The sequence below is a fragment of the Lepidochelys kempii genome, chromosome 10 (genome assembly GCF_965140285.1).
Source record: "Lepidochelys kempii isolate rLepKem1 chromosome 10, rLepKem1.hap1, whole genome shotgun sequence".
Classification (NCBI taxonomy): Eukaryota; Metazoa; Chordata; order Testudines; family Cheloniidae; genus Lepidochelys; species Lepidochelys kempii.
In genome coordinates this window covers 49,779,538-49,804,229 of record NC_136389.1, presented here as the reverse complement: position 1 = coordinate 49,804,229, position 24,692 = coordinate 49,779,538, and the positions used below count along the sequence as shown (strand labels likewise).

At 38.8% G+C, this 24,692-nt stretch overlaps 1 protein-coding gene across 1 annotated transcript in view; it reads right to left on the bottom strand.

Moving 5' to 3' along the window:
• Positions 1-920: 920 nt before the first annotated feature.
• The window catches only part of TSPAN3 (tetraspanin 3), a 37,527-nt gene continuing 13,755 nt past the window's right edge, over positions 921-24,692 (bottom strand). The window contains exons 2-7 of the mRNA XM_073303507.2: positions 21,997-22,188; positions 20,831-20,905; positions 16,806-16,907; positions 9,993-10,145; positions 9,553-9,636; positions 921-1,869 (exon numbers count right to left, since the gene is read on the bottom strand). Of these exons, the coding sequence (XP_073159608.1) occupies positions 1,777-1,869; positions 9,553-9,636; positions 9,993-10,145; positions 16,806-16,907; positions 20,831-20,905; positions 21,997-22,188 (699 nt within the window). The 3' untranslated portion in view covers positions 921-1,776. The remainder of the gene's footprint in view (positions 1,870-9,552; positions 9,637-9,992; positions 10,146-16,805; positions 16,908-20,830; positions 20,906-21,996; positions 22,189-24,692) is intronic.

The window sequence follows — 24,692 nt, the reverse complement described above, 5'->3', positions numbered from 1 at the left end:
GAAACCCTGAACCACACTGAATTGTTTAGTATTGTACAGTGATACAGTCATGTTATTACCTTGGAATAAACAGTCCCACTTATTCCATCAAAATTAGCACCACCACACGCGAACATGTGTAGCTATCATGGAACTTGTTCACAATCTTCATTTCATGAGGTATTTCCAGACATGTAGAATGGGGCTCTTATGTTTTCCTCATTGCTTCAGTTAGTTTTCTCCTTGTCTCCAGGAGCCCTTAGGTATCTTCCCCAAAATCTTTAAGACTGCTGTTTGAATTCCCCTTCCATTTTGACTCCCCACACCAGCTCTCCTAATTTCTTCAGTCTGACATCTTCTTGCCAGGTCTGCTCCCTTATGCTATTTAGTCTGTTCCGCCTTCCTCCAATGATTGATACTACAGATGTGTCTAGACCACTGCCAGTTACAGAACTGTTGCAGAGCCTCTGCAGCACCACATAGTGGGTGATGGGAAAGCAAGACTGGGAGCAGTAAGGTGAATGGGGGAAGTAAGTGCTAGGAACAGAACAGGGGTAAAGTGTTCAAAAATGCTTAAGTTGCACTTTCAAAACCGACTTTGGAACTAGGCTCTTAAGTGCCTAAATCAGTTTTGAAAATGCATCTTAGGTGCATTACCCATATCTGATTATAATTTCCCTTTGAGAAGTGCTTTTAAAACTTCTCTCCAAAGAGAATGATAACTTTGTTACCACCCTGTTTAAAAGTACTAGCTCCTTGGTGAAACATGTTCAAGCATTTACAATCCATAAGTGGCCTACCATTTATCCAGAGAATAGTGCATCAGACATCAGAATATTCAGATCTGTCGATAAAACAGAGGCTTTCATATTAGAGAGCTGTAGCAATAGAGGGTTCGATGTGCTGAAATCTTAAAAAAAAATGCAATACAAGCAGGTATGTTTTGAGGGAGGATATACAGAGATTTTAATCAGGTTTACTATTTACAGTTGAGATCACTTTCACATACTATTTGCTATCCTACATGGCTACATTTCCAAACCAACTTAAGATCTACAATATAACAGTTCACTCAACACAAAACAGCTCTTCATAGAAAAAATGAAAATTCATTATAGAACAGTAGTGCATACATTTTGCTCCTGAAAAGCCAGCTTTATTTTAAAACACTAAAGTTTGAAAGATTGGATCTCTGAATTTGAGAAGATCAAAGATGCACACTTGTGATTCTAAAATTATTTTGGTTAGTAGTCATTTCATACAATTTATCTTTAAAGTGTACTGGACTTTACCTATGTTTTTTTAAAAAAAACGACACTGGTGAGAGGTAAGAATCAATATATTTACCATCACAAATTAAATACAGCAGACTTCCTTTGTACAACTTTGGCCAAAAAAAGTTCCACATAGTGAAGATTTAAAAGGATTCCATATATATGTAAGAATCAGTCAGTTAATGCTTAGAGGTAATCTACCGAATTAGGCACACTTCCTTTAACTTTCATGTCAACCAAATTAATCTTGATCTGCAAATGGTTCTGAAGTTAGAAAGTTTGCCAGTATACTAAAATATATTTAGATACATGAATAGCTGGCTACAATAGTGAGTCACAGGTAAGTATGTGGGTATGTGGAAAGCCACGCTGCTTTGCCCATCACCAGTGTACATTACAGCTGTCCTCATCTGTGCAGGGTGTGTTTTAGCTAAGTCTACATAGGCAGGAAAACTACTGCAGTAGACCAGGCCCATTCACCTTCCAAGTAATAAGAGATTCAAGCTTAGGTTTGCATTATCTTCTATGCGTAGGTTCCTCCAGTGATAAGAAGCTCGTAAGCAGGATCCCGGCTCCTCCTACACAACACTACACAGGCACACAGCATGCCCAGCAGCTATGGAAAGAAGAAAAACAAAATTGAGTACACAGCAGATACTTGCAAGAGATTGGTTTCTGGACATTAATCACTGGCTAGTTGCCAGTATGTTTCAAATGGCTGTATATCAAGCCTGAAATGTGAAGAAAGGCAAAATAAGATGACTTTTGAAAAGCTTTACCAGCTACTGTATATACTACATAAAATTAAGCTCTAAGCTGATCCTAACCAAAAAAAAAAATCACCTTATAGGAGCATCTTTCATTAGGCTATTCCTTGGTCAAATCACTTGTTGTATTCTGCCTCTGTTATGCCAACAGATGTAAATCAAGACTAATTTAAAAAGGATGGAAACTTTATATTAGTGGATAAGAAAAAGACTAATTCAAGGTGAGGTGGTTTAACACTCAATTGCCACAGAAGATCGATATCTAAGTGCCAGAACTTTAACATTTCAAAGGGGAAATTAGAACCATACTATTTGATGATTGAGGTGTAAGTTACTATAATCCAGAATGTACAAAGTCAGACTGTACTTTAAGTTAACACAATTTGACTGGTCTGTTTAAGAAAAGGACATGGTATAGCTGGAATCCTCTTCTTTGCTAATGTGCCCAATTTGGGCAAAATGTGTCCAATGTTGTAGTCTTCACCTTTTAAAAAATCAAGTTAGTGCTGCAAAGGTTGGTGCACAGCTGCTCTAAGGGCCACTCTGGCAGCTTGCCAGAAACCTGGGGGTTCAGCTAATTAACATATAAATGTACATGAGATGTTAATCTGAGATTAATGTATTCATGGCTGTAAGTAACAAAGTACTTTACAAAAAGAAGTTAAATGCTTGAGGAAGACATCAATGAGAAGGCTGGAACTGCTTTGCAGCCAAGTCCACAATTTCTGGCTTTACCTTTTATGAGGCCTTATGAAAAGGTTGCCAGTTAAGTTATTGTTTAGATTTGTTCATAAAGCTGAATAAAGGAAGAAGTCTGAAAAGATGTAAGTACTTCCCAAAGAGGCCACACAGACAGCAGCCCTCTTACATAACTTGATATCTGCCTGCAGGGTGACATTTATAGAAATTCAGTAGGTTCCTTCATAAATCTTGGACTAAAAGTGAACGGAACATTGCAACTCAGTCAAGTCATGCTGAAATCTGGCCTTGCTTCTTCGAGTTTAACAGAAAATAGGCTTGCAGGCAGACCAATACATTCAGAATCTTCTTGATTTGTGCTGATTACATAGGGAAATTCACTCCTCTCAGATTTGCATTTACTGACAAGGAAACACTATTGGGCAACGATTGGACAGTGAAACTATTAAAAGTTATGTACTAAATGTTGTGTGTCCAGGAATGTACACCTGCACATTGAAACTCAGTAACATTAAGTGACGTTAGCTTAAATCAATGCCAAAGTTTGTGTTCTAAGTCAGTATTAAATTTAGTTATCAATGTTCAGTTCAAAATTCATTAAAAATGTGACAATGAATTAGTCTTCAATCACTGGCAATACCATCACCATAAATATTCCTGACTGACATCATTAAAAGCCAACCCACTGCACTAACCATATTTCAAACACAAATGTAGTGTAAGGAATTCCATAATGTTTATAACCATTACATATAAAAAAAATTAATCATAGCTTATGACTGGGTGAAGGCAGCCAAATTATGTATTGTTCTAGACCTGACTTGACCCAACAATGCCTGACCGATTCTATATGCATTTAATGGGATGCAGCCAATTATTTCATAGAACAGTTTGATAGACTTGCAAGTGTATCAGCTGTTAGAATATCAGTCTCCAAAGAAAAACACGCTGCTGAAATTTTTGGCCAGAAGAAAAGGTTTCTATGTTTGGTGTTTTGGTTAAAATAAAGACCTTGAAAGTATTGGTATGATCTATTTATCAAGAGAACCTTGGTTAGTGTTAAAAATCTTAACATTCACCAAAATATTGCTCTCTACTTCACTGCAGTTAGTACTTACATCTTGGACCAATAAATCTTATCTTCAACACAAGTTAATATTTGCTTATTTTTGAAAGCTGTAACTTCACACCTCCCTGCATCAAAACTTTATACTTATCCTCAATGATCAGATCTGTTTTCTTAGCTTGCCCACTGTAGTTTTAATTACACAGTATCAATTTCCCAATGTCAGCCATTTTGTAGTTTACATGCACAAAGTTAGCGGACAGTACACTAGATCAGCTGGGTCACTCTGCAGTTATGAAATAAACCCAGGTTTTTAATAAATATGTTAAGCAAGTGTTAGGAAGTAGAACTTGCTCAGGAATACTTTAAGAGAAAGCTCCCACCTTTGACAACACTACTAGTCCACTGAACAAAGCTTAGAAAATAAGCTATTAAGAAAAACTGCCTCCCAGCTAATCAGCAGTGTATGTACAGAACCAATGCATTTAGATGAATTTGCCCCTTTCAGCTTGCTTGCAGTTTACAGGAGACCGGCCCACACTGTCAACATGGCTGAGACCTTTGAATGCTCAGAGAGCAAAGGATCCAGCTGGTGACTGGAAGTCTGACCACCACTTCAAATGGACTTTAAAGAAAAGTGACCCTAAATCTGTTCATTCCGATCCTGGATTCTGCCTCACAGAAATTTATACTACCACCCTAATGGATTAACAAAGTGGTGGCTTTACTGGAACCCTTCAGAGAGGAGAGAATCCAAGCAAATGATAAAGATTTTAAAGAAAAAGCAGCTTTTATGTTTGTGATAGAACCAACAACAGTTTTTGCTCCAACCTCTCAGAAATAGTAACTGTGCAATAGCACAAACTTATTTTATTGAAGACTGACAAACTAAGTTTAAAAGAAAAGGTTTTAAAATCTTGAAACCAATGGAAGCGTCTGATTTTTTTTAATACACATTTTTAGCTTAAGATTGTCCCTTTTATGTGATCACTTAAGTAACATTTCTGCCTCATCCTTGTAGGCTATTTTATTCATGTTTATCAGAAACAGCCTCCAGTCAGTTCACTAAAAGCCACATGTTCAGAATTAAAACTGACAAAGAGAAAACCGTTCAATTCACCATTCAAGCAAGCCAAAAAAAAATCCATCCAGACATGTGTAGACTAAGAAGTCTATTACTCGGTCACTCATCAATGATTCCAAAGAGCCACATAACTTAGTACGAAAAAAAGACTTTACCAAAGTATTACATTAATTTCATTTTCTTTCTTAGCAATTGTTTGCAGAACACACACCGATTACTGATTAATGCATATTGTGAGAAGGGACAGTCAATGATAAAATTCTCTAATGATTTTTTAAAATTCATTTAGAACTTTGAGAACTTCCACAAAATTAGACCCAAAATTTGATCTTATAAAAAAAAGTTATATGAAAACTTGATGGCATTCCTTCAACTGAAGTTTAAAACAAGTTAATCAGACAGTATAGGTTCTGGCAGCACAAGCAGAGTTTTCTTGCCCCTTCATTCCTAGTTCCTTATTCTGACATCTAAGCTACAAGTGTCTTGTTAAAAAAAAAAAAGCGTCTCTAGAGTTAGACACTTCTAGAGATATTCTAAAACAAGATTATACCCAATGGTGATGCAGAATGACTTCTTGTGCAGAATTTGTGAAGGATGTCAAAGAAAACGTGTGCTATCACTTTAGTGGAGCCGTCACACAGCAACTTCTCTTTAAACTCTGGTGGGTCTAGCGTTCTGCATTAGCTCAATAGCAGGGAAGTACCAGCTCCTAGGAAGAAGGGCTATTTTTCACAAAAAGTGAAAGTAATCTTTCATTGCCTCAGTCTTTTCATTTTAAAACAAATATTCAAAACTGAGTTTGCCAAGCAGGCGAAACAAGTTAAACTTTTAGGTTACAGCGACAATACAGAATTGCTGTAAGCAGAGCTGCCAGAAGCATTATTCTTACTGTATTACAAACACAAAAGAATGAGGTCATAATGGGGGCTGTGTGCATTCTTAAAGCCTTGATCAGAAATTTTACTGAATGGAGAAGATCACGGCTGCTCTAATTCACATTTACTCGGTCAAAGTCCATTTGTTAAAGGTTACATTCTTGTCCACATTTAAATTAATTTTTATACAGTCTTGCTGTGCCATATGCACAAAGTAAATATGGAAATTCCATGTATTATACAGAATCATGGCCACACTACATGCTACAGCTTTACAATGGTCTACTGGAGGTTTACTTAATAAAGTCAAGTCAGTTAGGACTAGGCTTAAAGGAAAGCAGAGTATGACTATATAAACATTAGATTAAACCAATGTCTTATTTAATACTGAAACCTTGTTAACTATTACAACAAAACCAATTAGATGATGTAACATTTAATGAGCTTAATAGTTCCTATTGCAGTCAGGGCTAAGCAGAAATGCCAGGTGTCTAACAGAAACTGTTTACTGAACACCGGAGCTATATGTTTAAAATCTTATAATCTACTTTCTTAATGGTTGTTAGATGGTTTGCTTCAGTTCTACATGAAGACATTTCAAACAACATACGTCAATACCTTGGTAAGGGCAGAAAACCCCTTTTGATGTTTCCTCATTTTTTTGGCAAAGTGTTTACATAGCCTTTTCTGCAGACATAATTTGGAGTCTCCCTGCTGATAGCTAGATTACTGCCACGTGGCACCACAAAGCAAGTGCCACCCAAAGTGCAGAGACTGCACAATGAGCATACTTGCTTGCAACTGGCAAGCCAGTGGGACACTGACAGGCACACAGAGTGAAACAGAGTGGCATGGGTTATAGCCCCATGCAGAGGGGCTAGGATTTTTAACAGTGCTGTAAGCCATTTTTGGGGGGCAGGGGAGGAGGAGGATGACGACATCTCTTCACTACATCAGACTCCAAAATAAGTATAGCTTTTTGACAATTAGGACACAGCTTCATATACTTTTCCCCTACATGTTTCTTAAGGGGGGGGGGGGCAGTGGGGAAGAGGAGGAAGGAATTCTACCTTAAGCCCAGACAAGAAAAGGCAACTCTAGTTGGTAAACATTGAACTCAGTGCCTGGCAACAACCAAAAGAAAAGAAAAGAAAAGAAAAGAAAAAAAGAATACTAAGAAACATCAATAAAACTAACTGAACTGAAACCAGGCTACCAAGACACTGCACAAAAAGCTGCAAAGAACAAGTGATGTGACATACTTGAGTAAATAGGGTATACTGAAGATTTTGCTAAAGCATAGAAAGGACAGTTAAGATGCTGAAAGCTCTCAAGGAGAAGATGCAATTTGCAGTAAACCATGTGAAGATTAACAAAGGGACTGACTTCCATTTAGGAAGGAGGCACAAAGGATACTAAAACAGCAATAGGCTTGAACAAGCAGCATTACAATTTTAGGAGAAATTCTCTGAAATGTAGATTTGAGTGTAAATAGAACAATCCTATTTTCACTTTGTCATTCTTTGTTTCCAATTATTTTGGCTGCCCATCTCTGGGGCCTATTTCTGTTGTTCTTCCTCCCCAAAGGAGGTTACCCAAGCTAAACACAAGTTGATTTAACACCTTGTACTGTGTATAAGGTTCTTCAGTTGAATTTCTCTTCTCAGTAAGTTCATACTGCAGTAACTCTTGAAAAGAAAGTATAAACTAAAAGAGTTTTGACAATCACCTGGCTGCTGTTTGGCATTGTAAGAGTTTAACAAGCCAAACAATTTTGCTCTATGAAGATTTCTGAATGTTAATATACAGAAGAACATGCTTTCAACTCTTTGGAAACAGCTTTCAACTGAAACTTCCATTTCTGATCCTATTTGAGGCACCTACCTTGCTTTACAGAAAGCCAGCACAGCTTATTACAATTTCCATCTCAACAGCTGAACATTCAAGAGCATTTTTCCAGAGTAATTAGAACTATTCCTAAACACTGAATTATCTCTAAGCACCAACTGTTCACCCCTATTATAAACTGCTTCTGCTCTAACACTGATTTAGTTAAAGTAGGTTTTAATATTTACTATTAAATAATTCTGATGGCAGAAGGATGCCAGTTTTCAACTGGCATTAGGTTCCCAGACTGCAAAAGTATCTTTCTTGAGCAAGATGGTTAATTCTAGCAAGCAACTCAGAAGCACTTTTAAACGTAATATGACTTCAAATACACTAAGTTTACACAAGGAAAAAAACCTCTCCACAGGAATGTCATAATACTGCATAGTGCAAGATGGGTACAAGACTGAGCACATTTTTCAAAACACCAAGGCAAAATGCATTACTTTAACAGGAGATCCAAACCTTCCTCCAAAAGACTGGAATAATCAGATCTATCCAAAAGCAAAAATGAGCATTTCACAAATCTGAAATAAACCAGCTCAAGACAATGAAACCATATTAAATGCATAGCATTTATACACAGATCTATCTGTTTTACAAGTTTATCTTAGCACTGAGACGGAGTTCCATTACTGGATGCATTTTCAGGTGCTGAACATTGGCAAAAATTCACCTTTAGATAAATTTCAATCCAAAAGTTAAATTATGAAAGTTTAATAACTTTATTCAGCTGTTTTGACTTTTCTGAAGGCAGAAAGTGTTACACTAGTTAAAGTTTTCTGCTGCAAAAGGCTGGGAATTATTTAGTTAGCTTTAAAAAAAATAAAAAAAATCCCCAAAACCTTAGTACTCAGCATGTGCACTATAGTTTTCACTGGGGACTGCAATGCCCACTGCCACATCAGAAAACACCTGATTAATGCTTTGAGTTTTTTTAGAGGTATTAACTGGTTAAACTAATGAACAGAAGCAGAATTCCAGACATACAGGCACATTTAAGAGTAGGTGTCAGAACACTTGTTCGAAGTCCAGTTACTTAGAGAATTAAATATTTTAATATGCATCTCAATATCTGGGGAACTTAGTTAAAATGTTTTAATTTTACAGGATTCAAAGTTATGGTATTCAGAGCATCTGTAAGTCGGCCACAATGCACCTGCTCATTAAGGAATATAACTTATCACAAAGAAGAACAGAATACACTACATACGTGCAGCATTACAAAGATGTTCACTATGACAATCAATGCACTAACTGAACTTCAGTTAATAAACATCAGCTGTGATGCTTGAGCATGTGTGTACAGAGCATTTGCATTCAGAGCATTCTTACTGAAGGGTCCTCAACTCAGGACTTCGCTTCCCCTGAAGGCCCAGCATTTGAATCAGACCTTCAGAGCAAAGTGCAATGCCCCCTTTCCGAAGGGCCACCGTAAGAGTCAGCTATCAAAAAAATCTGGCTATATTTTTAGGTGGTTCCGAGATACCATGATTTAATTGTTGATTTATTTCCTGATAACAGCATTAGTATGAACTGCCCCTATTTGTTTTAAGGGCGTTGTAACTATTCAAACAAACGTTAACTATCATTAAATGTATCTATGAAAAATATTTGCTCAGCATGAATGTCAGGTGTGTTCAGATGCATCTGATCATTTATATTGGAGATCCTAGATCAAATGGAGGCAAGACACATTCCAGCAAAAGTCAAGGCGCTGAACAACTTAGAAATAACCACGAGTAATCAATTTAAAATATTTGGTTATTTGACACTTGGGTCAATGGAACTCAGTCAAAATAAAAAAAACCTAAGTTTGTTGAAGACTGGTGCATTTGCATGGTAACCTGGGATTACAGTCCAGAGTTTCATTTTTATATGAAAGGTTACCAGTTAAAAAGTAAATGTTTTGAAATCTCACCTGAATGGCAGCAAATGCCAGAGCTGCCCAGATAACATACATCATGATTTCTTGTAGCTTCTTTACAACTAGAGCCTCACACCCCTGAAACAAACAAGCAGTGCCATTTAGGAAGTATTCAGCCTGGTCATAACTTTGCATAGAAGCTTTGCTTATATCTCCACTAATAAACTGAAATAAATATCAAAAGCAGCAAGTGAATGGACAGAAAATTATAGTGCTAACGGCTTTAAACTCAAGAAAAACTAAGACATTTGAAGGTTGGCTTTTACGATGGGAAAGCCGACTGAGAAGAGCAAAGTTAGTTATTTTTCAGATTCCAGATCAGATCCAGATATAATATACACCCTAAACTTCTGCATTGGCCACCAAAACAGGTAAATTTAAATGACTGTCAGCTTTATACATACTAGTAAACTGAATTCACAGGCCTGGCTTACCTCAGAATAAAGGTCCATCGGGTGGGTCAAACTGCCAGTACAATTGGTGCTGGTTGCTTTGCAGCAGCTGAGGGGCACACTGTTATTTTTAGTTTCTTTGAACCACTTTGTGTTCTCCCAGTCTGAATAGTTGTGGCTCCCACAACAGCGCAGCTACAGAAAAACAGAAAAAGCCACCATGTATATCAAAGTTATTAGTAAAGGGACAATAACTAAGAATATGCAGTAACTAATTACAATGCCATGAACAAAGATGTATTAGAATAGGCTGCCTGTGTTATTTAAATATTGAACATTAGAGTAGGTCATGTCACTTGCCACTTAGCATGACAAACGTTTTGCTAAAAAACTACAGATTGAATGTTACTAGTATTACTTTCAACTTCAAACTAGATTTATGGCACAGATCCTGAAAACTAGCTATGAAATACTCACTGTTAAAATTCTACCTCTGGATGCTAAATGTTTAACACTGAGTTTTCTATGCCCTCCATCCCATATAAAGTTTGGGACTCCTTATAAGTTTAAGAAAAGCCCTATTCAATTAGGCTTTTCTTCAGATGAGTCGAGGCCTGGAGCCATTTCCTGTGCTCAAATAGCTACAGAACAAACTAAAGAGTCCACTTCTTGCTATGAAAGTGTGCTTCAGAATTTAATCTGATTTTAAACAAATATGTTTCTAGCCCTCCTGGGTGTGAAGAAAGCCTTTAAAATGTGAACCAAAATCTAAACTAATGTAGCACTGTACTACATTAAAATGGGGACGGACTAAAATAGCCTTAAGCCTGAGCCCTAAGGGGATGACAGCAAAGCAATTTACTTCCTTCAGCCCCCAGAAATCTACTAAACTCCCCAACCACACCCCCGCCCGTGCACACTTCAGAGAACAGGGTTGCAGAGGATTGATTCTCTTAAAAAAAAAATCCTTTTCTTTTTTTAAAACCCTCCTTAAGAAGCATTTCAGACTCACAGTGTAGGGAAGACTTTCAGATTCCAAGTGAACACATGGCAGCCAAGCCAGGTAGAAATGCCAGGGCTGAAGAAAATCAAATACCCACTGAAGCTGACATATGGGAGTTAATTTCAGAGTTTAAGGCCATGAGAAATTATATGACGCCCAGTATTCCAGTAGTAAAAGAAGAAAGTTACTGACTGGGAAAATAAGAGTCAGCCGTGCCTAGAGACTGGCTTAAGACCAAAAGCAGCAAGTGAGAGCATGCAGTGCAGAACCACATGGCACTTCTGGAGCAAAGAGAAAGATGCAGCTTAAACTGGAGGATATAGAAAAACATGGTGAGACGGATCATCAGTATTCAGGGAGTCTCTGAAAGAGGTGAAAGTGGAGAGTGCACACAAGGCACTTGTCCCCTCCACCTTAGAACAGACCCAAACATTTCATCATAAAATTTCATCATTAAACAGAAAGATTTAATCACGGCGGGGGGACGGAGGACGGACGACGAGCGCGTGGCAACAAAAAAAAAGAAAGAGCCAGACAGCATTCAGAACTCAAAGGCCACAAGCTGCAATTTTCTCCATGACCCTCGCTGCCTTATCCTTTTTTTTTTTTTTTTTTAAATAAAGAGTTGGGAGAAATTACAGCACTATTCAGGAGGGCAGATATCTGTTACAGATGGGGATTCCCATCTAAACTCATTCAGCTTCCAAAAAACCCACCAATATTATACAATAAAACTTTACACAAGGAAAAACACACTAGAGATACTTGGAATAGAAGTCAAAACATCAAGTACAAGAGGATACTGCAGAGGTAGAAATTAAGAATAAAATGCTGAGAAAATTTTTGCAGATGATGGAACCCAAGAGAAAGAGGATAAGAGAAGACAAGCAATTCTAGAGAATGTACTGGCAATGGCAGATGTGAAACTGAACAAGAGGACTCTGATACCTGAGGAGTAACAAGAAGATTAACCAGAAAGGACTTCTTGGGAGTCACCAGCAACGAGCAGTTATTTTAAAGAATAGAGAAAATAACTGATGGGGAAGGGGTGGGGGTGGAGAGGAAGGAAGGCGGTGGCAGCACTGGGTGGTGAGTCCCAGGGACAGAGGAGATTGGAGAAAAGAGAGAGGTAATAGGGAGGAGTCCTCAGGCCTCCTGTTTAATCCTCTCCATGCAACTCAAATGATCAGATGGTAATCTACTCTTAAGGGTAAGGGTTAATGTCCCATGCATGGAGAAGGTACTACCTTTGGACTGCAAGAGAAGCAGTCCCAAGTATTCATGGGGGAGAGTATAGGGGTTTAAGGTTCAGCAAAAAACTCAGTCATTTGGGGCATGATTCTTATGCTACCTTGGTATTTTATTTTTGGATTTAAACTCAGAGTAATGAAGAAGGGAATTAATACAAGAAAATGGATATGGAAGTTCACAAAAAGAAACCAAGCCTTCAAACACACAATTGTGAATACAGCATAATTAGAAAGGACAGACAGACATTGGGCACACAAGTGTTCATGCCATTCAACAGCTAAAGAATGACAATTTCAATTTTTCCAGTAATTGAAATAGTCATTTTCAGTGTCTCTTCCTTTTAAAAATAGGAATCTTTGAATGTCAAAGGGCTAAATAAAATCATTAAAGGAAAGAAACTTATAATCTTTAATTGGGTTTTTTACTCCATGAAAATGTATTTCCAGTAGGAACAGATTATGGCTAAGAAAGGTAATTGGTTTCAACAGACTTTTTGGCTCCAGTCAAAGAGGAGTTGGCAGAATATTTGCAAACAAACATGTTTTCCTTTTCAGAGGCATGGAGGGACAGTTTATCTTATTGAAGGGCACAATTACTGGGTTATTAACAGTGGGATCAGGGTACATCCCCCATTAAAAAAAAAAACAAACTTTTTTTTAGAGACTTGAAAATACTGCAACGCTTTGGGGAAGGAATAGTTAAACTCGGAAGTGTCTTCAATTGCAGGCGGATTCCTTACCGGGTCAGTTCTGATAAAGAAGTTGGTGGATAGAGAAGCAGGTGCAGCACTGCTTTCACTGTGCCAACAATTCAGTCGCAGATTGATGGAGAAAACTTCCCCCAAGGGAATGAGGTGGCACATTTTATTCACACCCTCATGGATATACTAGATTCATCTCTAAATCCTTAATGAAGTGGACAAGATCTGCAGAAACTAGTACATTACATGGTCAGATCATGCCCCATTGGAAGCAGTATTTGATCTTTGGGATCCATCCCCACTATTTTTTTTTTTAAATGAACACTGCTTATTTCTCCAGGACAAAGGTCAGTTTGCAGCAATTAAATGAGGACACTATTCAATATGTTCAAATAAAAGACAGTATAAAAAGAGGTCTTCTGCAGGAGGTGGGTAAAGCAGAATTTAGGGTCAGTTGATAAACAGAGCCTCTCTATTGAAAAATGAAAGAGCTCCAGAAAAAAAGCTTTCATAAGAAACAGGTTCAAAAAAGTACATGAACTAATTATTTGGGAGAAATTGAATAGGTTGATGACAGAGTCCATCAAAAAAGCTCTTCGGTATAACAAAGCAAATGTTTTACGAAAAAGAAAATAAGTGAGAAGCTACTGGTTCAAAGCTTAAAGAACATATTCCTCCAATTAAAAACAATCAGCAAAAGACAGCTGCACACCCAATGAAATGTGTGCTACTTTTGCTGCTTATTATAAACCTCTATATATCAGACATTCCTAGCCCTGAAATTATTCAAAAATATTTGGAAGTAGCAGGCTTGCTGACAAACAAAACTGATAAAGAAACCCGAGATTAAAAAATAACAGAAGGAAGATATCTTAGATTCAATAGCATGTATGAAAAGTGGTAAAAATCCAGGACCTGATGGCTTTCCAGTTTAATTTTACCAGGTTGAGAAGGCAGAATTTGTAGGTCCCTTGAGGGGTACCGTCAATGACATTCTGTTAGGGGAAGAAGTTCCACAACCTATTAAAGAAGTTACTGGTCTCTCCAAAGCTGGGGAAGTCCTAATCTAATGCAGCTCTTCAAGTCCTGTCCCACATGGACTTTGTCCCCTAGTTCCTTAAAGGATAATTGCTCTTCATACCAGCTCAAAAAAAGTGAGTTACGTTGGGTTAAATCTCCCATTTGAATTACACAGAGGGTCTAGATAGGAATGTTCATTGCCTCCTTTACTTTTTGCATTGGCCATCCTCTCTTTCACAGAGGATAACAATGAATTTATCACAAGAATAAAACTTGCAGGAACACATCAGAAGGTACATAAAAATATTATATCAGTATATAAAGTTAACCAGAACATTTCCCTATAAATTAGTATCTAAAGAAATACATGACTTTGGGAAAACATCTGGATTCATAATAAATTATGCCAAATCTGAAATGTTAGCTCTAAGTTTGCCAGACACAGAGAAGCTATAATTTTAGAACACATTTGGGTATAAATGGGCAAGAAATTTTGTAAGATACTTGGGAATTCACATCTCAAACAACCTAGAAGAGCTCTATCATTTAAAACATCAAACCACTACTTCAGCAAGTGAAAAACATCTGGAGAGCTGGGGGAAGAATACAAATTTCTTGGCCAGGAAGAACAGTCGCAGTCAAAAATGAACCTTTTGCCAAGGACATCTTCCTTGTTTAACATTTATTCTGTAATTATCCCAGATAAAAACCTAGCAGGAACACAGAGGAATTTACACAGAATAAAAGGCGACCAAGAGTGAGTGCAGATATTTGTACAAACCCATTAAACATGGAGACTCGCTATACCAAATATTACATGGTACTAGCAAGCCAGCAAGCTCAAAGCAGTAGTGGATTGGGGCACTCTAACCAAACCAATCAATGGGACTTTATTGAACAAGAAAATTGTGGTGTAAATATTGTTGAGTTACTGTGGATTAAGAAAAAAATCAGAACCTTCAGAAATATACAGACATCCTCTAGCATATCCTTTGCTATGGGTTTGGGAACAGAACTAGAGATAAGAACTTTTCCCCTTGCCAATGACATTTCTTGCAAATAATCCAGATCTTAATCCAAATCATAAACCACAGTTTTAAAAATTGGAAGAGCTATGGAACATAGGGTTGACCAGTGATTCAGTAAACTTTTCTAAATTAGAGATCATAAATAACTAACAGGCATTATGTTTCTCAGCTTCCTACGACAGTTGTATACAGAAAGCTAACTTTAATAGACGCAATGGCATCTGATCAGTTAAAAATAGCTAATTTATAATCAATCTTTGCAGACAGCTTTCTTAACAAAAAAAGTGTCCACATATGATACCCAGGAAAAGAATCTGGACAAATTATCCCAGAGGAATGGGATTTGCTCTGAAAAGAAGGACCAGCAACCTCAAGGTGTAACATGATAAAATAAAATGTCTTTAATACTGTTTCAACAGTAGCTTATACAAGTAGGTTAAAATATATACATACATTGAAGGGGAAGAAGTACTGGAGAAATTGTGGTGAGAGAAGATTTTATAGTGGACGTGTCCAAGCATCAGAGTATTGGGATACAATTTGTAATCCAACATAAATAAATATTGGATATTTATCACCAAATGATCCTTGGGTGATCATCCTGGGGCTTCCTAGCACAAAATGGTCACACAAAAGGAAACGAAGAATTGATCTCATCTGTTAGCAAAGATAGTCCAAGTTTATGGGAAGGGTTAAAAAAAACCAAGTTATTGAAAAACATGCCAATTGTGTACCCATCAAAATAGAGAGGGCAAATAGATAAATATCCAGTTACCATTTATTCAATACTCAGTCAACCCACCTGCAAAAAACCAAGCACACCTACTCAAAAAAGTTGGAAATTACAGTTTGACAGACATCTGGTTTGTTAAATGTGTAGTCAGATTTCACTCAAAAAAAAAACCCGCCAGAAACAGCATGTCAGAAGTAGTGTATAGATGCTAACTAACACCCTGTCAAAGTAATCTCAAATCTCTCTATAAAACTAACCAAACTATTGTTGTAATTAGTATGGTTTTGTTTCCAATATCTACATGACAAGGATTTGTAAGTCTGTTCAAAACTTGGTAAATAGTTTGAAGAAAAACTGACTTGAGGCTACAGCATAGACAGGAAAAGTCCCAGTGAGATTCCCAACAGTGGAGTTGCATCAGTGGTGAATTACATATCTCAACTCTTTTGGGCTACACTTTCCCTTCACTATGGAATCAGGAAAAACAACAACAAAAAACCCCAAAACTTCCCACCAGTCGTACCGTTTGTTCACATGCACAAATTGGAGTTTTAATGCAGAGAACTCTGGAGGCTAGTTTTTAAAAATTGACAATGGTGAAAAAGCTGGAAACCACTGGATCTTGTCTAAACTTGGTGAGATTTTCTGCCAAAAATTCCCTGGCACAGATAAAATAAAGCCAATCATGGCCCTTCAAGTCAATAAGTAGCTTTTATGCCACCACAACTTCATTTGTGTGTCCACCTTTATAGCGAGCTAGCAGCAGATGGGGCAGTGCATTCTGGGATGTCCTACTGCAGAGAAATATTGAAGGGAGACAAGTACTAAAGGAAACAGTGGCAAACAATCCCCCCAAAAGCACACTGAAGTGGTAACAGGAGGACAGTTATGTGACATCCTAGATCTCTTGCAACAGCTAAACAGTTAAGTGTCATGGGTACTAGTAGTTTTAACTGTTTATATTGTGACCAAGCTACTGTTTATAATCTTGGTCAAAGTTGTAATGTGGACACCCTCTAACAAACCCCAGAGCAATAGAACGATATTCAGAGCTCCTCATACAATATGGACTTCATGAGATCTACAATTACAATCAACTTTCCATTATGTTGGCTCTCACCTGTCTCTGTACATAATCAATAGCGCGGGTGGCAGCATCAGGGTTTGTCCCACTGTATGCATCATACACCTTCTGAATGCTGTGATCAACTTCATCCTCCACCTACAAAGCAAACATTAGTGCACTTTCAAACTATTGGTACAACTCTGGGCAGCACAGTCCTTTTTTCGGCTGCAAATAATAGGGTGTTGTCTAGGCTTATTCAATTAGGTGAGTTAATTGTGTTTTACAGATTACTGTACTTCGGAGAAATGGCTTCGCTTTTGGAATGCTGATTGGTTTGTATTTTGCACAAATATTAATTTAATGCTAATGGTTAAAAGCTACAATTAAAAATACTCTGCACAGAAAGTGAGGATGAATAACTCTACCTTGTACAGAATTTGGGGCCTTAAGCTGCTTCAGGACATCTATACAGTATTATAAAAATCTAAATTTCTGAAATATTTCTGAGCCAAGACATCACTTTCCCTCTTTCATTGCTTTTATTACGGGGTTGAGGCTACACCAACTACAGACTTAAGTTTGCAAATGAGTCTCCCTTAGAAGCATGGATTTTGCTACCCTACTCTTTCAAAAATATCAACAAATGAGGAAATAACTTCCAGGTTAGGTTTAGGCCCAAGGCAAAATGTGAGGAATTTGAAGTAAATAGATGTACACTGAAATCAATTTATGTTGGTACCAGTCTGTTTTGGAATAAAGTTAGCTAAAATGGGGATATGCTAAATTTGTTACTGACTCGACTCCATTTAGTCAATTTTACTCTGAAATAAAAGAGTGTCCACACATAAATTTGCCCCCAAAATAGCTACACTGGTGTCAATTCAACCTTTGTTATTTTGATGCACATGTGTGTGTAGAACAGCCCATACAGATGAGCCGCATGGGGCAGAGGTATAGTGCAGATGGCAGAAGTCTTGACCTCCAACTGACTGAGTTTTTAAAATCCTGGGCCAGTGCCAGAGGTGAAGAAAGCCTCCACTATTCTGTCCAGAAAACAAGTCTGGAACCGTTCAATTGACAGACTGACTAATCCCAGCTATCTACATATGGAAATTAATCTTTCAAAAGGAAATTTCTTCTCATTTAGCAGACAAAATGAAAGATCTGAAATGGGCTGGCTGCTGTCATGAAGAAACGCATGAAGAAACACATCGCTCTAGGTAAAATCTGTGTGCGCAAATTGGACCCAGACCTCTCATCGCTAACAGGATGTAGGAAAGTTTCAAATGCACCAAAGATTAGTTATGCCTCCATTTGGAAGTCCAGAATGCCAGCTTCCCCAAATAAGCTGTCACTGGGCTCAGTCTCACTTGATACTCAATCTTGCCAACTACCGTCCAGTCTTTAGTCTTCCCTTCTGTGGAAATCTGTCACAAGGAATTCTGACACCATTTTTTAAAACCTGTTCACTCTCTTGTTCTGAATATAAGATGTACACAGCTCTGGTCTTTGCTGATTAACTCCTCCTGGCAACAAACAATGATCAGGTGTCTATGTTGATACTTTCAGATCCTTCAGCAGCCTTTGATAAGACTGTATGGCCATTAATGCTCTGCTAGTCTAGAGTGATTTCACTCCCTCCCTCCCCGAAGTGGTAGAGGGTTGTTTGGGGCAACTTCTTTTCTACCAGATATCTAGGTTCTATTTTTTTGCCTCTTCTGTAGAGTCATGTGAGACAACAGCAAGCAATATATTTGGCTTCCAGGGTCATAAACAGACAGACAGGCAGGTCTGTGTCTCATTTTCATCTGATTTGAATGATGTGGGTTTTGTTTTCCCAGTTCTTAGAGACTGGGATTTGGAAGAGAATGAGCTGGCTGAGGCTCAACCCAGATCTGAGCACAGTAATCCATACCTTTGATCTTTAGGCTAGAGTACTGCATTGTACTTTGTTGGGAACTACCCCCTAAAAACTACTCTGAAGTTACTGATGTAGAACACAGCTGCTCATTAGGTAACATTTCATTAGTTTCAGGAACTGCAGTGTCTTCCTATTTTACTTTTAATGACTAGTCAAGGTGTCGATTTCAACCTACAGAGCCCTATAGGTAGGGCCCTACCAAATTCACTGTCCATTCTGGTCAATTTTACAGCCACAGGATTTGAAAACTAGTCAATTTCACATTTTCAGATGTTTACATCTGAAATTTGATAGTGTTGTAACTGTTGGAGTCCGAACCCAAAAGGGGGCTGGGCGGGAGGGAGGGTTGCAAAGTCAGGTACCTCCCCCTGCTGCAAGAAGCTCTACAGCTGGGCAACAGCCCTAGAGCTTCCTGTAGACGCAGGAGGTACCCGGAAGTGGGTCTGATCTCCCCTCAAGAGTGGCTGTGCAGGGGAAGAGTAAGTTCCATCCCTACCCAGCCTGGGGACTAGTAGCTGGAGCCTGGGGAACAGTAGAAGCCCCTACTGGAGCACCCCCAGCCCTGCTCCTCCCCACCAAGAGCTAGCTTTCACAGGGAGGGGTTATTTCATGGTCTGTGACATGTTTTTCACAGCTGTGAATTTGGTAGGGTCCTACCTATAGGGTTTAGATTCTGGCTACTTGAGCAGCTACTCTCTTCCCAACATGCTTAATAGAACCTAGATTTAAACATCCCTAATGGAACATTTACACTGAAGCAGTCTCTACTTTGGAACTCACTATCCCAGTGCTCCAACAGTTCTAAAGGCAGCAGACCTTGGGGGACAGTTCAAGGTAATTTCTTTTCTCAGCTGTTTCCTTGAGCAGGATTGTTTGAGGGAAGTTTCCTTTTGCAAAGAAACACGCAAAAAATGTATGTTTACATTCTACACACTCTCAGGGCACACTAACAAAAATGAAAAGCAGTGGAAGAGAATGCCAAGTTATCAGTGCCTGTCTGCTCCATCTGCAGCAATACAGAAGGCCAAGCAAGATAAGGTGAAGGCTGTTCAGATGCCATACCAAATTAAGAACAAGTTACAAAAGCATTAACATCTTACCAGTCTATGTGAATTGTTTGTCATGGCCAGGAAATGTCAGTAGCATTTTATATCTACATCTTGCATTAAGCCAAAGCATGCTAGTGTTACTCCCATTTTACAGATGAGAAAACAAGATTTTCTGCAGGCTATGCAATGGAGTCAAGCAGTGCCAGGATTAGCATTTAGAAGTTCCCAGATTTACAGTCCTATGCTCCTTCCATTATGGCATGTCTCATTTCTAATTACTAAGACAAAACGGAATCATTTCCTTCCACAACTTAGTTTTCCATTATATTTGCCAATCAGTAATGAATAAAAGGCCTAGATCAGATGGTCTTGTGCTGATGTGAAAGAAACTAAATATGTAGCTGGATTGTTTATTCTAACTTTTCAGTAAGTACCCAGTCCATTTGGGCTGCTTACTTTATGACAATACCTTGAAGAGCAACTTAAAGAAAAAAAATCAAGTTGGGTAAGCATTGATATACAATATACCCAAATGCAGTGCAACCTATGCTGCACACGGATTCAAAATGCTTTTAAAAACACAATAGAATATTTGGCAAATAGAGATATGCCAATTATGGCATGATCCTATTTACTGCGTATCAGCTTTTCACCTCACTCTTCAGGCGACAAAAGCCTGCTAAACATCAGGCTGAATTGTTATATAAATTCCCACACTACCTCTTTCAGAAAAATTGTAGCCCTTTTGTAAGGCCAGAATAAAATTAAATTGCAAGTGAGTTATCAGGTTTTTTTTAAAAAAAGTAATGAGCTATCTTTCATCCAAGTTTGGAGTAACCCATAACCTTAAGCTACTTACTTCCAGACCTCTGAAGAAGTCTGTTTTAATATAGGTTTGATTTTTTTCATCTTTGCTATAATTTAGGCCTGCACCTTTCTTTGATATTATACAATGTAGAGAATCAAAATATCCTCACAATACCCAACAGCAGTTTTAGAAAATCCCAAACATAAGTATACCCGCAGTAAATATGGGAAGTTTTTTTTTCAGCAGGTTGGTCACAATCTACAACAAAACATTTATTGGACTTTAGAAAAGTTTTTATTACCTTTGCTCTGTAGATGTATCCCAGAACTACCACCACAACTTCAGTGATGAAAACCAAGAGGAGGATGATCACAAACTGTTAAATACAATTCAAAATATTTATATTATATGTAGCTTTACTGACATGCTTTTTGAAAACCTAAACTCTGCCTTTCTGGTTTATCAAACTTGCCAGGCAAGTTATTAACTTGGCAACTAATTTATAGAAATAGTCAACCAAGTGGATCATTCCAAATAATCCATCCGTACTTAAGTTCATCTAAGTAACTGAGTGTTCATGGTTTCAGCAGCCAACAAAAATCAGAAATGTCAACAAAGATTCAGGCAAATGTCCATTTAGAAGACAGCCATATGTTGGCATACTGCAGCCATGTATATGTTTCTCCATTCTAGTAGCTTTAAGAGAACACCAAAGTCAACTGCAAGAGAAGGTTAAAGTAGTCAGACAAGGAAATCAAGTCAGAGTTTAAGTACCAAAGGGCCCACCAGATCTAGTCTAAACTCCTGTATATCACAGGCCACCAATGCCACCCAGCACCTGCAGATGAAATCTAACCAAAACTGGACCAAAGTATTACAGCCCACAGGACACTTATCTATTATGGGACACAATTTTTTAAACACATTAGTACCATATACATAACATGTATTTGAGTAAAAATAAGTGAATAGATGGCAAACGGCGACAGAAACTGAAGTACTAATTTAAACACAAGTACAGCTTGGACAACACAGCCCCTATTCCTATTCCGTTTTAAGTTTCAGCTTTCTTAAGCACAAATGTGTTTTAAAGAATTTTTTTTAAATGATTGAATACAGATGTACCCTGAAGAACGTTAACAGTATTAATCTTTTTTACTTTTACCAGATCGTTCCAAATAGAGACATTGGAAGGACCTTAGATAAAGTTTCAATACCAAAAAATACTGATTTAATACATTCCAACACAAAAAAACTGAGAAGTGTTTTAGGATAAAATAAGAAAAAAAACTGCGCTTGTAAAACAAGATTACAAGAGTAAATATCTAAAAACCAAAACGTACTTGACAGCGTCCATTTTAAACACTATCAGTAAGGCTCTGTTCATTCAAAGGGAACACTAAGGCCAAATATATATCAGAACATGCAATAAAGCCTCAAAAATTCATGTGAAACACAGCAACTTACAGTGGCAAGTCCACAGCGACTTTCACGGATTGTGGCACAGCACCCAATAAGTCCAATAATAAAGAGAAGTGTCCCCACAGCTATTATAACCACTGCTGGAATAAGCGTATAGACATCTTCAAAGAAGTGATCGTAGTCGTCATACGTTATGAAGACATAGGCTCCCACATAGCACAGAATGCCTGCTGCTGCCTACACACACATAAAAAAAATAGGGTCATCAAATTCTCCATAAATCCCAACAGTTAGTTTGTTTATTTTTTAAACACACTCCTCTACAAGTGGTTATAATTTCATAATGAGTACCTTAGCAAGCATTTCTAATGTCAATAAAACAGTCCTTCTGTATGACCACAGCTATAGACACTTACCTGATGACTGGTGAAGTATTGGCTATACCTAGACTGGGGAAAGTGGAGGTTAGTGGATCGTTAACTCCAATGTTTTACCTAGTCTAGATATCTGTTATATTAGGTGAAAGGCTGAACCCCAGTCTAACCCCAAACTCATCTGCATTTAAACTAGATAAACACTGGAGTCAGTTCACCTCTACCTGACCTCCATACCCTTAAATAAGGAAAGAGAGAGGTTGTGTTGCGAACATTGCACTCCTGTGTGCCCCCTTCCCAAACATGCGTCCCATGAACTAATATGATTGTCCAAGAGCTCGTCTACACTGGCAATTTACAGTGCTGCAGCTTTCTTGCTCAGGGGTGTGAAAAAACCGCAAGTTTCAGTGCTGTAAAGTGCCAGTGTAGACATTGCCCCTGCGCTGCACCGCACCCACACAAGGCACGTTAAAGTGCGGCCGCGACAGTGCTTTAATATTGCCAGTGTAGACTCGCCCTAAATAACCTGCCATACACCACGTACTCCTTTTCTTTTTGCGAATACAGACTAACACGGCTGCTGCTCTGAAACACTCCTAATACTGTTGACAGTAAGGGCTTGTAAACACTGGCAAGTTTCTGCGCAGTAAAGCAGCTTTTTGCACTCAAACGGCCAATGTGTACATGCTGCCAAGCCACGCTGTGCGCAGAAACTCCTCAGCTGCAGCGCTGCAAAAAACCACCTCGACAAGAGTCGTAAGGCTATTTGCGCAGAGGCTCCGCCGCTCCATTGCCAGTGTAGACACTTGATTGCTTTCTGCACTGTAATTGGCCACCGAAGCTGTCCCATAATGCCTCAGTGAATGCTCTGCTCATTGTTTTGAACTCAGCAGCCCTGGAGATGTGCACCCCTCCCCTTTCAAAGCATCATTTCCAAGAGCCCTTGAACGCTGTGCTGATCTGCTTCAGGACATAAAGCAAGCCATTAACATGGAATACAGCAGCTCGTGCTGTTGAACGGAAGCAGGGGTGGGGGTGTGTGTGTGTGGTGACCAGATGTCCTGATTTTATAGGGATACTCCTGATTTTGGGGGCTTCTTATATAGGCACCTATTACCCCCCACCCCCATCCTGATTTTTTACACTTGCTATCTAGTCACCCTATGTGTGCGCACTGTGCAGAGAGCCCAGGGCTGATGTTGGGGTTTCCTCCCTCCCCCTGCCTCAGGGCTGGTTGTTTCCTGCCACTGTCTGAACTTATAAGACAGCATGCTGACACACTGTCCCCCCAAAACACACTACTCCCCCCACCCCACCCAATACACTCACACGCTCTCCCCCTACCAACTTCAGTTGAAAAGCAGCTGGCAACGCAGTGGGATGCTCATGGAACAATGGGATTGGGAAACCTGCATCATCTGATGCTGTGCTTGCTCCATGAGGCATTGCAAACCTTTCCCAGAGCACCCTGCAGCCAGGTGCACAGCGGGATAGCTATCACAATGCACTGCTGTCTTTGCCATTGCAAGAGCTGCTAATGTGGATGTGCTCCAGCGTCACAAGGAACACAATGTGGACACGCAACAGTGGTTTAATTCCAGCATTTTAATCAAAGTGGTGTAACTTGTGGCGCAGAAACTTGCCAGTGTAGAGATACCCTAAGGGCTAGTCTACACTGGCAATGTAGAAGCGCTGCCACTGGAGCACTTTAAGGTGGCTTGTGTAGTCGCGGCAGAGAGCTCTCCCAGCGCTCTAAAAACCCCACCTCCACGAGGGGCGTAGCTCCCAGCACTGGGGTGCTGTCTACGCTGGTGCTTTACAGCGCTGAAACTTGCTGCGTTCAGGTTTTTTCACACCCGGGTGAGAAAGTTGCAGCGCTGTAAAGCGCCAGTGTCCACAAGCCCTCAGACTCTGTTAAATCCAAACAGCTAGCTACTTGCAGATAATCCAGAGAGTTCTTCCTTCAGATACAGGAACTGTTTTATACTCTAAGATGCATTAATTTTTATTTGGTAAGGAAAAGATTAAATTAAAACCAAGATACCTTTTGTGAAAGGTATGTAACAAGCTTTCCATTTTAAAATAGGTAGTATCTCCAGTCCAAATAAAAATTTTCAGTCAGACAATCGCTGTGTATTATCAGTGTGGTGCGTATCTACAGAATACATATGGTAAGATTTCAACTTCAAAGGAAACATTCTCAGAAGTATTATTGTACGAACTAGCCAGTTTCTGCACAAAGAGGAAATCATTACCTATACTGCTGTAATTTACTGGCAGATTCATGCTGAAGATCTTATTGCTCCCTCTACTACAAATGTAGAGATGCAACTTATTGAAAAATTCTAACTCTAAACTGGTGCATGC